This window comes from Opisthorchis viverrini (genome assembly GCF_000715545.1).
Source record: "Opisthorchis viverrini unplaced genomic scaffold opera_v5_191, whole genome shotgun sequence".
NCBI classification, from domain to species: domain Eukaryota; kingdom Metazoa; phylum Platyhelminthes; class Trematoda; order Opisthorchiida; family Opisthorchiidae; genus Opisthorchis; species Opisthorchis viverrini.
In genome coordinates this window covers 520,637-538,747 of record NW_008751847.1, presented here as the reverse complement: position 1 = coordinate 538,747, position 18,111 = coordinate 520,637, and the positions used below count along the sequence as shown (strand labels likewise).

Genomic DNA, 18,111 nt, shown 5'->3' with positions numbered 1-18,111 from the left:
AGTGGTTGAAGCAACCTTGAACTAAACGCTTGGACAACTTGACTAGTCTCTCACGCATGGCCATTGGTAATGCTAGACTGTATCGTATCCATGGTTGCCTGTACTTCAGGGAGGGATCCTATCACCAGTGCTGTCTGTTCTACGCGGTGCCTAGGCTTCCATGCTGTCTGAGACGTAACACATCTCTAATTCTGACCGATGGCCGATCAGAATTTGTTGGTAGCGTGAGGAGATTTGGGTTTTTGGAAGAGATTTCGTCATCTAAGTGACACCAATCCTTTCTAAAAAGCCGAGAAGCATTGTACAGCTGTTTCAGGCTTATCGGGAATCATCGGCTGGGAGCATCTCATGAAACCCCGAAGACTCTCGAACCCGCGACGACCTGACTAATAGTTTGAACACTTAACCCTTCGGCCACGAGTGGCTGATCAGCAGTGCGAGTAACTCGCACTTGGACACGATATAGCGCCGCTCAAACTTCAATCACCTGATTCACACCGGCTGCACGAGCAACGATTTTAGATCGGAATTTGACCACAGCTTTGCACAAGCTGCGCCGTGACACGACGTACACTCGAAAGTTGTGGGAGAATTTAGAGGAGTCGTTTGGTCTAACCAGAGAGACTAGTTGAATTCACGGTGCAATATGTATTGTATTGCTAGCAATGAACCTCGCGCATCCGGGCAAAACGACACACCCACAATCCAACCAAGTAGAATGTCTGTCCCGTCTCGCGCATGTTATTGCTAGCAATGAACCTCGCGCATCCGGGCAAAACGACACACCCACAATCCAACCAAGTAGAATGTCTGTCCCGTCTGTTCACGCGCATGTTAATTCACACCTCGAGAGTCCACGATTGGTTTGCCATTTTTGTGGCTCATGAAGGTGGCGCGGTTCCTTGGACTCCGTGAGAATTATGTGCTACCTAAAAAAAATTGGCCGGATTTCGGGTAGTACTCTCTATGAAATCATACAGCGATATCTTGAATATCGCACTGAATGACTGAAACATGAGCTGACGTTTGTGCAACAAACTCAGTAAACGAGAAATTCAGTTGGGTCTTCCCGGTGTATAGACACATTCATATGCAAGCGAGTGATTGCTACTTAAAAATCTTTGTACACACATCTAGGTATTCAAGGGTCAACCCGAGAAATTTTGTGGTAGGCTAGTCAGGATCCTCTCCCTGTGCGGTTGATTACTCAATTTCATTATGAGTCTTTGAGCAAATGCATGGTGCAGCACCAGTGTTGCCATCTGGTGTTGCCGCCAGTGAGGATGACGATGACAGTGATAATCTGAAATGGTGACCACTATCCCTGACCTATCTGAGTGGCTAATACAGGATCGGTATGTTTCATAAAAGCACGTAGGCCGACGTACGCGACACCCGGCTGATATACGTGCTGCTAGCGGCGCAGAAGCCTCTGGATTCGACTTAACAGGCTCTTGCACCATCATCTCATTGTTTGGGTAGTGCGTTTCACGTTTTGTACTTCGTATAACATTTCAACTCGGAAGGAAACTACTAAAGATTACGCCGTCTAAGGTTGAGAAATTCAGGTTTTTCAGTTCCGGCTTGTTTTCGGGAAACAACCTTTTGATTGCATCTCATATACACCCATTTCAGCGACTACTACACCCACGACGACCACAACACCAACAAGTGCGTCGCAGACGTTAATTTGGTTGTTTTGTTTGTTTCAGTATTGTTTCAGTATTGCACCTGATGAATTTTCCTTTTGAACCATGTTCCGTTCCGTTTCGTCTCGGACATCAGACATGCGTTTATGTTTGGTGGATAGTTTGACCAAAGTTTCACACAACTTCTCGATGTAGACCCCCTGTTTTGGGAGGCGGGTATGGGCGGATGTGAGATTCTTCGCTGCCGCAGAAACGTCACCCTTCACGGTAGTGAAATTCCTATCCCTTCGTGTTCCAGTATTCGTGACCCTCGACATCTGACACTGACGTATAAATTGTAGATTGTAGTGAAACCTGTGAGCCGGTGACTCACTCGCGCGATACGGAGATTGCAGTCGCCGCCTGTCCTTCAAGGGTGCGCGGAAATAGCCTGGTTTTGTGGTCACATCCCTCGGATAACTAAAACTAGCCTTTGTGTATCCTCAGTGTCCTTATTAGCTGCGGTGAAAAATGTGAATCACCTGAACATTCGACTAGCGGTTTTGAAGACAACTTGATTAAACAAGATTAAACAAACAAACAAACGCTTTAATCCGATTATACGCGAACTCGTTTTAGCGACCACCACACCAACGACGACGACCACAACACCAACAAGTGCGTTGCAGACATTTGTTTGATTTCGTTGTGTTTTGTTCCGATTATTTTAGTGTTGCACACGACAAATTTCCGTTTGATGCATTCCTTGATTCTATCAGGAATGATAGACTTGTGGTTTTATTTGGTTGAACGTTTCTATCCCAATTTGATGGCCCATTGTTCGATGCGGCCTCCATGGTTCCTCTGCTCTGGTGAATAGGCATACGTGGGTGTGACATATGTTTGACTATTTCATCGATGGTAGTTGTCCACTGGGGTGACATTCTTGTTCAACCTTGTTTGCATGTGGTTGATAGCATCGGAGACAGATATGTTGAATGTAGGTTGCGGTTGAGCTCGCAATCAGCTGACCCATTTGAGCGATACGCAGATTGCATCGGGGGTCTGAGATTGAAGAATAGGTTGGTTATGTGGCTACACCGTTCAGATATTGGTCCCTGCGCAAATCTTTGTAGTTGTGTGATTAGCGTTTCCTCATCGATTGATGTGAGATGGTCATTGTGGGTTTTGTTGGGTCCACCTCACCCACCTTTCCGTTCGCGCTGTATTTGAGATGTTTATCAGGAAAAAGTGCATCATCTAAACAATTGAATAACCGGTTATCCAACACCTAGCGGTTAGCAACCAACAACCGTTTTTGATTGTATTTTATGCGAACTCGTTTTAGCGACCACCACACCCACGACAACGACGACAAGTGCGTGTCACACGTTCACTGATTTCGTTGTCTTTTCTGTTTCTGTTTCCTTTTCCGCCTCCGTTTCTGTTCATTTAATCGAGTTTCACTCCTGAATGTCTCTTGTGTTATCTCCAGGGACAGTAGCTTTTTGATCACCTGCTATTAGTTTTCATTGGGAACGGATCAAGTGTTATATTATTGGGGATATATATTTTCAGATTTTCTTTTTTTCGTCGTCTTCTCGGTGCGATGCAGCCTCGGCTTGAGTACTGATCTGTGTCTCCGCTTTCACAACATTCCTCAGAGATTAATCATGGTACGAGGTTCTCGTGCTGTCATTGCTTGTGTATTGTTGTTTGCGAGAACCTTAGTTCGTCGAACGCCCATGAGTATGCTTTGTTTTCACTGTCTCATAAAGTGACTGCGCTTTTTATAGTAGGACAACAAGTTCTTTTTAGTTACTTTCGTCGATCAGTGTTATTTTATTTTAGCTTTCCTTCATGTGCGGGTTTCGCACACTTTGAGTCGCTTAGTTTTTGATTTCGAATGCCCGCTTCCTTATCAATTATGCGCTCTGTGTTTGCTGTACTGGTGAAACGTATCCAGTGTCTTTGATTGTGACCTCCTAGTGAACGGCAATGAGCAGTCTACGAGTTTTGCGCAATGTTTCTATGCTCTCTCAATTCCTTTCGAGCATTTTGCAAGCTGAATGGTGGAGATATTCGTAAAGATAGGTAAGGTAAATTTTCTAGGCAGCAACCCCACCCAAGAACTGCATAAACGGCGGTGAACACTTTCAAGAAGGAAAAATTATAAAAGCAGCTAAGCTTGGATGGAAATAAATTGTCGCTTTATACGGCGACAAATCGCCCAACTAGCCAGCGCGGGGCACCGAAAAATGGATAAGCTAGTCTATTCCCTACGCATTTCACGTTTCCCTTAGCCATATGAAAGCATAGTTGGAAGCGAGTTCCTTGTTTGAATGGCCAAAATGCGTAAACCATCGATACGGAGTTATGCAAGTCAACCAGCAGACTACCAAAGGACCCCTACAAACCGGTTTTTCAGCGACTCACCCTCCTGTTGAACAGGATCCGAAGTTAGCGAAATACACTCATTTGCAAACAAATTTGGTTTTGCGAGAGTTCCAGCTGAATCTCTCATCTGTGATGTTTTTGGGCTCTCGCAAAACAAAATTTGTTTGCAAGTAAGTGTATTCCGCTAATTTGGTGCAGTTCGGGTTCAAGTAGAACACATGGTTGACGGAAACTCGAGAACTGTGTCTATCTGATGAGCCCCCAAGAGGAGCGAAACCGATCGTGGGCTGTCGACGAATTTTCGGTAAACCATGACCAGTGGATTACGTCTATACAAGGATACCCAGTCACACATATTGACAGTTCCTTTTTTCTGGTTTTTGTTTTCACCAGGAGATGGGGTGGTTTTGGATAACTGTATTCCCTTTTCAGCAAAGACGACCGCTTGGCCAACTAATGCGTATCAACCATTCACTGATTCTATTTTGTGTCGTGTCCAACTTCGTTCACGAGTGTGAGCGACCAATTTCTGTTCTAAATCTTCTCTTGCTTTCATTCGTGACGGTAGTTTTCCGCCCACACTTCTGCAAAATATTTTTCTTCCCTTTGGCATGCATGTCAAAGCAGAACAGCGGAAAACGTTTCTTAGAAGGGACAAATCGCGCGTATCCTTCCTAGTAGCGTTTTCTTATCAGCATATGGCCGATTTGTGTTTTTAGCAAGCACAGTGTTTATGGAGGTGCTTCATGCCACGCTCGGTCAGTCATTTTACGGTTGACCGTGCATCTCCCGTTCGTGTAGAAACTTGCATGTTCCACCTAAACCTTCAGTGTGTCCATGTTTATAGACCAGAAACGCTGCTCATTTTCGAACGGTGCTAACCTCCTCTGTTAACATTATGTACGCAACGTAATATCCCAACTATGAGAGAGGTAAAACGAGGAAACTAGTGTTCTTGAACATATTCATTAAGTTCGTTCATCAAATCACGGTGTGATATGGTACCACTACGGCAGAAGAGGTTTCGACCGAGAAAAAAAGGTATGTTGAAACTCGCGAATTACACTTGCCAACTAAACTAATTTGGTTCTTTCGAGAGACTCACCAGGAACCGAGCAGAATCTCTCGTTTATGATGTTCTCAGGCAACTGAATGTGCTGCACCAGGCCGCCTCGTGTTTCAGTCGCTACGATATGAGTAGTACATTACAACTATATATGTCGAAACTCCTTTATTCGGTTTTTATATCATTTCAAAAGTTAGAGCATTCACTACTAAGAAGACACCTCTGTCATGCATTTCTCGTGGACTGAGCTCGTCATTCTTTTCATCACCCATGAAGTTTTGCTTGAATTCACGGATTCTCTTCAGACAATATCAGTCAGCCATGCTTCAGATTGTTCCAGCATTATTTGTTTATTCAATAACAGTCATCTGATTTTGCACTGATTCACGTATCCAAAATTTCGGTTCTAGAAGTTTTCTTTAAAATTGTGTTCTGTGGAAAATGCATTCGTTTTGATTGCGCGAACACAAAATCTGGTGCTACGCTTAAATTTTAGTGTCTGGCAAGGTTATAAATTACAGACCATAGGATGCCGTTTCGGTTCCAAAGCACATCGGATATGTATGTTGGGCGACATACTGACGACCAGTTACCAGCCAATTCCGCCAAGCAAAAACCACGAGCGCGTCCTCAAATGCATCTCAATGTTGCTACCCGAGAGTTCCTTCCCACCTAAACATTTGAGTTTTCCTCTCCAGTTGCATACATGCTCCGGTCTTTTTAGCGTTTTGTTCANATGCTTTTGTGAACAGTGACAGTTGGTTCCAAACCTCAGGGATATGTTATTTCCTTCAATCGATTTGTTATGGATACGCCTTAGAAGACTGTCCACCAGAAACGGCTTAGATTTCGTGGGCCACTTTTCGGTTGATCTCTGACCTTCTCCATTAAATTTGACTGCACCAGTAATCTGACCTGATATCCTGCTCATTTTTCTCGATAAACTAGTTTTCGGTCGCCTTAATCGTCAACTGCAATTTTGCCACACACACACATTCAGTCATCCGTCACTCACAATAGCATGACCGTCTCTACTAGTCTGTTTGATACTCGAATGCAACAAGCACCACAACCGTTTCGTTGCATTCGCTTAGTGTAGCAAACACATTCCTTCTTGAATGCGATTCAGTTTGGTTTTTATAAGGGTCAACTTGGTTTGACTGACTCGTTTTTTATTTTATTCGCGTCCATGCACGCTCTCTCTCTCTCTCTCTTGATCCAGAATTTCCTGCCTAGATTAATTTTTCTAGAACAGTTAAGCCATTTTGTACATCCACGTCTCTTTTTCTAAGTACCCTAGTAGAACAAAGTGCCCTTTCGTTCCAAACTCCACACATTCCTTGTCAGTGCTATCTGAAAAGACATCCTCAACTAAGTGAATTTATTATGGGAATTTTTTCAATGGACCTTTCAGGTCAATCAGACCTTTTTTTAAGTGGAAAAAAATTTGTGCTAACCAACTAGTGAAAACTCGGGTTTAGAACAGCGTGCTTCTCATCTGCTATGGTGGTCGCAAGATGTCAACAGGAGTTCTCAACAGGTCCCCAGCAGGGATGGCTACATGATACTCTACATGATTAATCAATAAGTTTATAGGACTCAATCGATTTAACATTGCTTACGCAGATCTGTTAGCCGTTTGAAAACGCCAGCTTCACACGATACTACCCGAAGCCTTGAACTTTGTCGTGACAGGTGGAGTAGGATATCAATTCCTACTACTGGGGTCAACAGCTTGAAACAGCGAGCCAAACCATTCGGGTGATTGATTCGTCCTATCTCTCTGGATGATGCCCAGCAAAGATGGAAGTCCTCAGTTTCCCGAGCTTCTTGATGTCTGGTTACCTGTTTCAATTTGATTTACGGTTAGTAGTCAGACTCGTGGTTCATGTGTTGTTGGATCCAAAAAGATGACGATCGGTTGGTTAAATAAACTGCATTTTCACCGAACGATTAGACCTTTTAGCTGAAATGTAATTCGATGGTTTCATAAACAATGGAGCTTACCGGAATTCAGCCAAGGGACTCTATTCGAGAGTCCTTCCGATGAATATGGTCCTCAAGCTTCAATCAATCATTCGCCTTACCCGTTTGGCCTATTTTCCAAGTGTTTCAGTTACAGCTTCGATTGACGCTACCGATATCGGATATCCGAAAGGTTAGTGAATAATCTATGTTACCGAGCACTTGGGTAGTCACGTACATGGGCGAAGCCTGCGTAAGTTTCAGGCAAAGCTCGAAACGTATAGATATGCAAACACGTGAATTTGGGAGAACTTACCGCTGGGTTTTTTCACTGGCTAGTCAAGTTGCGAAATTCGAAGATGATCGACAATCGCATCCGTTATATCGGTTTCACATGTGTCCGATCATCGCGTCAAGTTCAGAATTTTCATTGGATTTTCGAAAGTTCAGAGCAACGTGCTACTTTCTTTTTCCACGGTTCTATTCATGCCACTCCATGCGTTTCCATAATCAAGGGGTTTTACCCTCCCGCTCGGTGACTACTCACAATTTGTCTATTGTAAACACGTTTTCCGAAAACTGGAGGAAGAAGAAATTTTGAAGACTCTTTATGGCCGTGTAGCGGTGGCTAAATTTTTACGGATCCAGTTGAAATACTTTTCACACAGCTCTATTTTAGTCGGCTATCCCTTCCCGAAGACAAAAAGGCTTTGATATGGTGTGTGCCAGGGAATCCAAAGGGCACGCCAACCTCTGAGGACTTGGGCGCATAAAAAAGTCAGCGACTAAAAACTCTTCGACGTCCCACTACCGGTTCCGCCTTTCGTGAAGCTTATCAGGTAGGCGAAGTCCCCGAGTCTCCGTCAGACGTATGTTCTACTTGAATCAAAATTGGATCGCATTCCACAATTACTCTCATTTGCAAGTCACTTTTGTTTTCACGGGAGACTCAGCTGGATTCCTCGTTTATGATATTCCCCCCTTCAACCCCCCTATGAAAATATACTGCGAGATATCAAATATCGTGCCAACGGAAACATGAGGCGGCCTGTGTGTATCACATTCAGTTGAAGGAAAGCATAGTCGAGAGACTCAGTTGAGTCTCCCGTGGAAATGTAGTTGATTTGCAAATGGGTGTATTTGTCGAAGTCGGTGACTACTTTATATCAAAAGGAATATGAATTCGACGAAAATGTGCCTTTCACCTCCTGGAAGTTCATTTACTTTCGTCAAGTTTATCTCTTGGTCTTTAACTTCACTATCTCTTGGATCATTGTCGTGTAGCAGACAGGGATTTGAAGTGTCCGAGCTTTGACGTTTACATCACTCTCAATTGAACGGTTCTAAGCTTCTCCTGGTGCGCCCAATCAATTGAAGCCGGTAGATTTGATTCAGTAGGCTAGATTCTTGTTTAAACCTTTTTTAAATTAATGGATAAAATGGTTTCCAATCATCAACGTTAGGTGTATAAAGTCCTTCAGGGCAAAAGTCCTGTACATTAGAGTTGCGGCGAGTCTCGGTCCTGCAGAATGTTGTAAAATTTGCTCAGTTTTTATTTGATAATTAAAAAGCTGAGCGAAGTTGAGTTAGACTTAAGATAATTGAAGAGTGTTGAATCTTTGGTCCTTCCACTGTGTCCATCTATCTGTGTCCAGCTATCTTCAGATTACCAAATTAAATGGATCACTAGCTATTGTTCTGCAAGGTAAATCAATGCTTTTTGTTAAAAAAATTCCTGGTTTAACAAATACTGACTCGACAGCCTCCATCCAGCTGGTACTTGCGCTATGACGCTGAAATCAGTCGGTTCCTAAACCACATTCAATTTTCATTCCATCTTTTATCGCTTACAGTGGAATGAAAACAAACAGATAGTATCATTCTGTGGGGAATGTTTCCAGGTGAAACTCTAGTAATTTTCACGAGTATCAAATCCATTAACTAAAGGCTATATTGGCTTGAGCGCGCCTGCGGTATTAAGTACTCATGACATCAAAACGACATCATCCTGGCAATCAAGATCATTGCCTGGAGTGGTCTTTTTCTAGCCTCAGCTAATAACAGCCTCTTACTTTTTTCATTCCAGCAACTACTCCTGCAGCACCAAGTAAGGAAATGTGTCTATATTTTTTCCTCTTGTTTTATGTTTTCGAAAAGGATACGTTAGATTGGAGTAAAGGACAGCGACAGTACGTGTCTAATTTGGTAGTGAGAACCTGACAATAGAACAAATCCGAATTCATCAGTGCTGACGGGCAGCGAATGCGAATATCAGTCTCTTGTTAAAATGGTCCACTTTTTTGTGAGGGGCACCCTCTGTGTGGAGTTATATTGTCGGACGTTGTTATCGGTACAACTATTTTGTCCGCCTGTACTCATCGGTTCTGTGAACGTAGACTATTCTCTGTTAAAGTAATTTGCAAGCGGCTAGGGGAATTCGAACATTCCTGATTGGCTATTTCTTTTCAAAAATTCAATGAGTATCCTCGGTGGTCGTGTCAACTGGCTGCCAGCTGCCAGACGTACCGAGGCGTCCATGCCATCGATTGTCCTAGACCACATAACCGTGGATTTCTAATTCTGTGAGGAAAACTGCCCCATCCACTCAGCCTGTCCGAAACTCTTGATCATGGCTGCTAGAATCAGCCATATATATATCTTATAAGGTGAGTCCATAGCTTCGCATGGTTCGGTAGTAAGAGAACCCGAACACTGGTTTCTCTGAATGTGTAACAGATAGACATGTGAGCATCACTGAGCCAATAGAAGTAAACAGGTATTCGACCGCGGCTGGCACCACTGCTCCGATGATGAAGTTTCCACCCTTGACAAAAAAGATGTCGGCATGCAGCAGTCTAGGCTGGAACGATCAATTGAAGAGCATGATGGACATGTGTTGGCCGGTTTCAGTGGTTAAAAAGTACAAGATCTGTGATAAGATCACATGTGATAGGCATGTGAGATAACTACCTAAATATATGTTTGGTTTTCTACAATACCTCGCAATCTAGTTTACGGTGCACGTCAGTAGTGAATGGTTCTTGTCCATTTTTTCAGGCGAACTAGACACTTGCAAAACTGCAACTTTCTCTACAAAGGTGAAGTGTGCCAAATAGGAATTACATTTCCGTACATAAAGATACAGTTAATCCCGTCACCAATACTCCAAAGATATCATTAACCGGCATTTGGATTCAACGCAACCAACTATTTTCAGCTTAGAAACGGCCAATCTGCAATGAAGACTTTGTATCGTGGATGACGTTAAGCCATACTGAAATACCGCACAGCTATTTCGTTCCATTGAGAAACATCAGCGGTGAGCGTTCAGGGAGTTTAGAAACTTTTACCTCGTGACTACTGGTTTGAACGATTTAACTTTTGCTCGCAAGTGACTGATAAGCAATGTGTTTAACTAGTATTTAGACAGCACCATTCGTCCCCAGATCACGTGATTCCCATCACATGGACATATGTCGGTGACTACTCCGCAAATACAGTGTGTTCAGAAGTTTTGTGGATCACTCTTCCTACTGAGCTACTTATGGGGCGAAACTAGTTTTGGAAATTATCAAATTTCCTAATACTTCCAACAGACTCACGGAATGGCAGGAGTTTGAGGCTGTACACGACCTTTATATATTCAATCCAAGAGTCTCACGTTGTGATCAAGAGCTCATGGCAACTCCATATTTACTTAGAGGGAACACACACTAGGTTGTGGCGTGATCATTAGGTTTATTCACACTTTTTAGAAGACAGTTCTGTCGGCCGAGATGCGTTACCGCCCCTGTATAACAGTTACTACACTAGGTCATGATGTCACAATGAAAAGGATATGGAGCTTTTGCGAAGCCTCTCTTGGAATGGATTGGGAGAAGTCGGATTCTAGGCATTCTGGTGTCTGCCCTGTTCTGCATCACCGCAAAATTGACTCACATGGTGTGAAATTATTCGTACTGTATCAGGTAGACAGTGAACCACATGACGGCCTGATGGCTTCTTCATCTTTACCTCATGAGGAATCACAACAGATCATTTTCAACTTTTTGCGAAAGTACAAAGGCGCTCCAGGAGAGTGTCTCATCTGGACTCCAAAGAGACAAATTTTCAACATGGTTGATCAGTTTGAATTCACCCGAAAATCGAATTACTGCATAAGGTTAAGACCACGCACAACACATGTCAATGATTGATTATGTTGTTGTACGTGGGCTACCGATTTCAGCGTGGTTCAATAACGATGAAGAGTAGAGCCTTGGTGAGATCTGACAGCTGCCTGAGTATGACATCAGCGTCTATTGCTGTGATTGGGCCAAGTTTATATGGAGCTTTTTGACTGAAAATGAGCTTCAATCATAACACATCTATTGCAGTACTCAGTGCTTTTTGTTAAGAGAGATTTCGACTAGATCGTTGTTGAGCTCAAAATGGACTGACCGCCCCTATATTGATTATTATTATAATTTGTGTTCCTTGGTATCGCAGCAACCACTCTGCCGTCATTTGAAGAGGTCGTCACTGTCCCGACAACTCCACCACCTGAGCCTACCTATCCGCTTCCAGTTGAATCACTTCAAGGTGAGCTGAGCGCCTCAACTCTGTTTCATACCAAAAACGTAGTGGTTGAGTAGTCTGAGACCATACAAACTCGCATGCAATCCCTTCTCTGTATCACAGATGTTCGGTACACGAGCACGGCCAATCATTATTGGACATTCCGAGAAACGGTTGATCAACCATGGATCAAGGATGAAGCACCACACCAGAATCCTCTCAGCCGAGCAGTGTATGAGAGATTCCACAACTTTGACAGTAAGCTCACTAAGGAAGGACCAATTCGGGACGATATAGACAATAAGGAGGAGTCTATTTTCTTCCCATTGGATGGTCCGACCGGGACGCCGAAAGGAATCATGCTCCAGGATGCACTCACGCCTGGACCAGATAGGAGTATCATTTTGACTCCGAATACCGCGGAGTCTCAATGCGTTAAGCTTGTTGAGAACCTGCAACGTGAGCGTTACTACCTGAAGCAATGTCTACTTTCCGCTGAAGCTTGTGACTATGGACTGAGTTTGGCACTCTGGCTCCAATTTCTTAAAACGGATGCGACATCCAAAGAGATCATCCTGGCAACCGGTAAGATCTTGTTACGCAAGCATCGAAACCCCCTTTGCTGAGAGTTCGGCACTCCGTTAATTTCGTCCAAAGAGTTTTATGCAAACTTTCAATCACCACTGAGCCACATGAAGAAGATAACGTGGTTCTGAGCGATGCTCACCAATTTTGAAATTTAGAACAAATTTAGGTAAATAGGAAGACATCGTATGCTTCCACTAATTATGTACCATTCTGAAAACTATCATGCAGAATTGACCCGAAATTGATCTTATCTGCGATATTTCCAGTTAACCTAGTTTCAGCCAAGCTTCTTGATTCAACTTTTACTTCGAAACACACCTAAAAAAAACCTCGCAACTAATCTTAGATGGCCCAGCATCAGGGCACTGAGTTGTTTGAAACAGAGAACAAGCTACCTGCGCTTCAACGCCTCAGAATGAAGTGCCGTTCACTATGACCATCCCATGACTTCCAAAAAACAACTTTGTTGTGAAATCACCACTGTTGCAAAAGAAAGGACCCTTTGGTGTGGGGATTCACTCTCCCGCAAAAAAAAAACGATAAGAAGTTGGGCTCCTTCCAGGATTGATATTTCGATGTTATCAGGATGACCTAGGACAGCGTTGTATATGCGGACTTCAAGGCGCATCTTTGTTCGTCTTTTCTAACACAAAAGTGCTAATTGGAGGTTTCATAGAAGCAGTACTGGTAGGAAAGGCCTTCGCCAATCTACCTATGAACGCCAATGCTCGTACAGTCGGCCTAGGATAAAAAATATTATAATCTTTCCCTGTGGACATATGTAGGCTAATTTGAGATCGTCTTTTTTCAGCAAGCTTCCTATAGTTCAACTCGCTTTCATGGCCTGATCAAACTTCAGCATCTTGTTATTGTTGGAGAGATCTGGGGAGATCTCGAGACGAAAAGTCCGTTCACACCTAGCATCAGCTGAAGGACAAGCTTATAGGGTGGGGAGAATAAGTCTTGAATTCCCAGCACATACGTGCGACAGAGCTGCCGTCATCGGTAGGTACAGCAAGTGTCCGGTGAGCTGGCGGTCAGTGGTTACCCCTCCAGTCCAAAACCTGTCTTCCGCTCATGCTTCGTGTACTTGGAGTTTCCGTTTCAGGATCCCTACTAATGGTGAAAAGGAAGGAGGCCTCAGCTGCGGAGCTATTTATTAGGAAATCCCAAATGACCATTTAGACTATTGGACAGGGAAGCAAAACTCTCATATGCATTTTGTTTACAAAAACTGAATATCCAACTTCTCCTTGAACGCGTCTCCCTGAACTTTCCTGGATATTCATCGACTGTTGCTCAAATCCAACCAACTGCTACAAATTGACTCCACAAATTCCGTAATAGATCTCACTTTTCAAGAGAGACAAAGCGGATTTATGATAAAACATACTACTTGCCTTCCCTCCCGTCAGTAGTATCACCGCTACACTGGTATGTTACTAAATTCGCAACAAACCGATAAAGCCTATGTCGGACTTGTGTCCCAAGAAGGCTTGGGAGACACTATGTGGCTAATACCGGTGAGAGGCCTTATTGTGTTTGAGAACTAAAGAACGATTTATATGCAAAACATAGTCCAGTTCAAACCAGTTATTCAGCTCCAAACATAAAATATTTGCTGTAGTTTTGGTCACCGGAAAATAGGAGAACATGAGAGATATAGTCGAGTGTTGTACGCAAGGGATTGATGAGTTAATTCAACAAACTAAGCAGCCATGTTTTGAAAGCGATAGTATTGATGCGCCAGCTTTGTTGGCTGGGCCACTGAGCCATCAAAGAGAAAGAATAATTTTGAAGATGCATCTAAAATGCGATAAAAAGAAGTTTAAACAGAACTATTCGGTTAGCCTACTGGAAACCAGTGCTGGCATGCAAATAAAATGGATTCATGGGTCACGTGACCACCCGGACCTGGTTTGTGGGGAGACATAACAAAATTATGAGTAGTAGGGTGACAGGTGGCCTCTCAATCTCCTTGATAAGCCACGTATATTACATTTACACTCTGTCACGAAATGGTTCTCTCGTCTTTGGTTTGAAGTGTAAGGAAATGGAAGGAAATTCTGCTGATACAAAAGTTCAAAACACCTGGTGTTCAAACACCTGATGTTCAAAAACCTGATGAGCCCCAAGAAGGACGAAACCGGTCGTGGGCTGTCGAGTTTTCAGCAACCTTATGAGTAGTAAATTACAAAAGTCCAAAACAGTGTTTCTGATACCGGACCACTTTTGAGGCCTGGTGCCTAACCGTGGATGCCGTTTCAGTGGTCTGACATCGCATATTAATTCATTAGTCATGAAGCTCGAGCGCGTGAACGTGACAAGGAACAAGCACCCTCTGCAACTAAGCTTGTGAGGCACCGGGCTGGTAGGCAAAGTGTTGGCGGTCCGATATTTTGTTTTGGATCAAAACACTTTCACTTGACCGTCTCATTAAACCCTGTGTAATGCAAACAGTTTCCTCCCCCCACTCGATGAATTTACCTCTCACCGTTCACCCGCATGTTTTTCAATAGATTCCACATTATTCGTTTGTAGGACCTGAAACGGCGCGTGGCTTTCAACTGTATTTAAGCGCTGGTGAACTACACTTTACTCTGTGGACGCAACGGGTAAAGTGGTCCATAAAAGCCCCCTTCCAGAAGACACCCTCCGAATGGGTCAACGTTGGTGTTTCTTGGGGAAAAAGCACACAAATGCTTCAGGTAATCTAAATTGTTTTTTTTTCGGACGATGTTTACTTTATTTTAAGTATTGCCTTGCGCGAATATACCAGTTGAGTTACCAGTTTGAGATCACTGCAAAGATGAGAAACAAAAATCCGAAGTCTGCATCTGTGCAACAACCTGTCACTTGCAAACTCGGCAAACGCCGTACGATTTAATTTAATTAGTCGAGCCAGTAGGACAAATGATAAGTCCGTACCATCTGGTGACAAAGACTTCCTGAACCCCAAAGGCATACAGAATACTTTCATCCATAGAACAAACCCACCGGATTCAGAAAACTGAATGGCACGAAGCTCTTCAGCAGGTCTGCAAGCACCATACAACTAGCTGGAGGCAGAAGTTAATTGAATTGCTCACATGACCATTCAGGCGTCCGTGTTGAATACTTCAGTATGTCGGCCAATACGGAAAGAGCCATCTCAAAAGTCCTTCATTTAAAATAGATGTTTCATCATTTAATTGTCAAAGTGACCTGAGTGAGGGTTGAATCTTAGTACCGTCTATGTGACCCGGATGGATGTAGCGTGCGTTCTTCGTTAAAATTTAGAAGTTCCTTGTATGGGTTCATTTGTTTATTTATTTGGAATGTTGAAAATTGTACAATTGTCCCTTTCTCACGATACAAAACATTAGGTGAACGACATTTGTTCCTACACTGTACATTCAGTTAACGCAACAGAACTCAAGGTTGCCAATGTGTCGAACGGGCCAATAAAATTACAAGACGTGCGCATGCCAATTAGCCAACTACATGAGAGGATATAGGATGCTCTTCGAAATCTATATAAATGCAGGGCGGTAAGAAGGAGGTACCATCTCATCTGCGCATTGACGCTGTCCCCTCAACTATTAACCAAACGTTCGCAAGCTAATTGCCAAGCTCAGCGAACAGATCAACGGTCATCTAATCAACCACCAGAACTCATGATCAAACGAATCTTTGACTTACGGGGTGCAAGGAGTGACCATCTTTTGAAGAAAACCCATCATCAACTGAGAACAGTGGGCGTTTGAAAATACCTGAAGAAAGACTTCATCACCATATGTTTCAAACAAAATTTTGGTTTTGTAGTGCTTGCTTCTGTCTAGTAACCTGTCAGGTAGACGGAATTCCGGCCCTGGTGTCAGTGTTCTTTGAATCTAACTTTTGTCCTGTCTGAGCTAGCGCCGTTCGAAGCCCTTACTCCAGTGTCGACACAAGACAAAACTTGTTTGAATCTCCTTACAGCTTCTTATCAACCGGAAAATTGTGGCTCAAAAAGCGAACTACCTCGGAGAAGAATACTTTGGTACCAACGAGGATGCGACATCATTATGGCTTGGATGCACCGTGGATGGGAGTGGCGTACAGCAGCATGAAAGTTCAACGCTTGGTGTGAAAATTTCAACAGTCACACTCTGGTACTGGCCGTTACAAAAGTCCCAACTTTTCACCGGTGGACTGGGTAAGATACACGACAGTATTGGCCTTAGCCTCCTTGTCTAGGTTTAATAAGCCGATCTCTATACGAAAAGTCATCTCTTCTATGAAGAGTGTGTGCCAGTGAGGAGACACAAACTAGTCCGGCTATAAGAATTTCGTTAGACGAGATAGAGCATTTTGGAGCACGCAGCACGTACCAAAAGAAAACGGTTCAAAGTGACCAAACTACTTTGTTTCGAGATAACAGAGGCGACAGAATTCCATCCCATCGTATCACATAGAAAATTCCTTCCATCCTTCCAACGTTCCTGATGTGGTTCGTCAACCGTCTGTCAGTAACATGCAGTTCTTTCTTGACCAAAAATTCGAAAACCCTACTCTTCTCATCGGTCTAACTGCGATTAGTTGTTTAATTAGGTTCACTTTTGTATAGGATCCGTACTGGCCAGAAGATAAATTGCTGTGAGCACATGTTTAGTATGGAACTCTGTCAGCAACCTGAGCGTTGAAATTCATTCTTGTTGATGGTGATCGAGACGGCTACGTTCTTGTATAGTTCCACCAAACACAGCGGAGGGATTCATCGATGACTGATTTACAGACAGGGAGCTAAAGTTTAACTGACCGAATGTTTGCGATATCCGGATAGTGTTCAACGGCTTGAAACTTAAGTAGACAACATTTGTATAAGGCAAAAAGTTCTGATACTCCGTCGGTCGCTATGATTTATTCAGTTTCCCCCTGAGCTACAGCTCGAAACCTTGTTGAACCTGCTCCCCAGCCCATTGCAATCTATCTAGCGCACTTACGTTATCCGAGCTGTAGAACGGTACTGTCAGTAATAGTAATCAACCTAGCGTAACGCACTCATTTGCATACTAATTTGGTTTCGCGAGAGACTCACCTGGAACCCAGCTGGATATCTCGTTTGTGATGTTTCCAGGCAACTGAATGTGCTGCATCAGGCCGTCTCATGAGATATCGCGATACATGTATATTTGTAATGCACTACTCATATGGTTTCTGAAAATTCATCGACAGCCCACGACCGGTTTCCGTCAACCTTATTGGTTTCAAGTAGAACATAAGGTTGACGGAAATTTGGGGACTGTGCCTACGTGATGAGCGTGACGGCGAAACCGGTCGTGGGATGTGGACAACGTAATCCACCTACTTAAAATTAGGATTAATTGCGCATGACATCGATGCTCAAAATTCTTTGTAATGGAGTCCAGAAAATGAATAAGCGAAAATAACGGGGGCTAAGTTATGGGTGTACCGTTTCTTTGAGGCATCTGATCACTGCCAGAATTATAGATTAGCCGTAAGGTCACTTCTGGACTCATTTCTTGGTTATATATTGGTTATATATATATTTACACAGGTATACGGACAAAATGTGTCGCAGTGCTGATTTGAAAAAAAAGAATCCCAAACAGTTTTTATCCCCAACCGAAAAACTGTCATCTGCACCGCAGAATGGGCGTCACAAGAACCAGTGACGCCAGTCCAGGGAACATCTACTGCCAACCGATACACAAATTTTATAGAATTATTCCTCCACTGTTTGGTTTTAAGGGCTCAAAAGCAGTTTCCGTGTGGCGGACGATGCAGAGGTGAAGAGTTTGATTTTCAGAAACTTTAGAGTGCTGTGTGCGCTGCAAAAATTGTTTTTGGAGGCATGGAAGGGTACCTACAACAGAGAGATATGATGGTGAACATTCAAGAATGACTTGCCAGACGGAGTGCGCTGTT

General features: G+C 43.4%; 2 protein-coding genes across 2 annotated transcripts in view; one reads left to right on the top strand and one right to left on the bottom strand.

The window, feature by feature from the left end:
- Positions 1-1,708: 1,708 nt before the first annotated feature.
- Positions 1,709-1,966, bottom strand: T265_07879 (hypothetical protein; the record flags this gene model as incomplete). The annotated part of the gene is made up of 1 exon (XM_009173529.1): positions 1,709-1,966. The coding sequence occupies one exon, from the start codon at positions 1,964-1,966 to the stop codon at positions 1,709-1,711; it is 258 nt and encodes an 85-aa protein (XP_009171793.1).
- Positions 1,967-11,544: 9,578 nt separating this feature from the next.
- Positions 11,545-18,111, top strand: part of T265_14420 (hypothetical protein) — a gene marked incomplete at both ends in the record, with an annotated part of 34,827 nt that continues 28,260 nt past the window's right edge. The window contains 4 exons of the mRNA XM_009173548.1: positions 11,545-11,637; positions 11,737-12,198; positions 14,743-14,909; positions 16,162-16,378. Coding sequence (XP_009171812.1) covers positions 11,547-11,637; positions 11,737-12,198; positions 14,743-14,909; positions 16,162-16,378 — 937 coding nt within the window. The remainder of the gene's footprint in view (positions 11,638-11,736; positions 12,199-14,742; positions 14,910-16,161; positions 16,379-18,111) is intronic.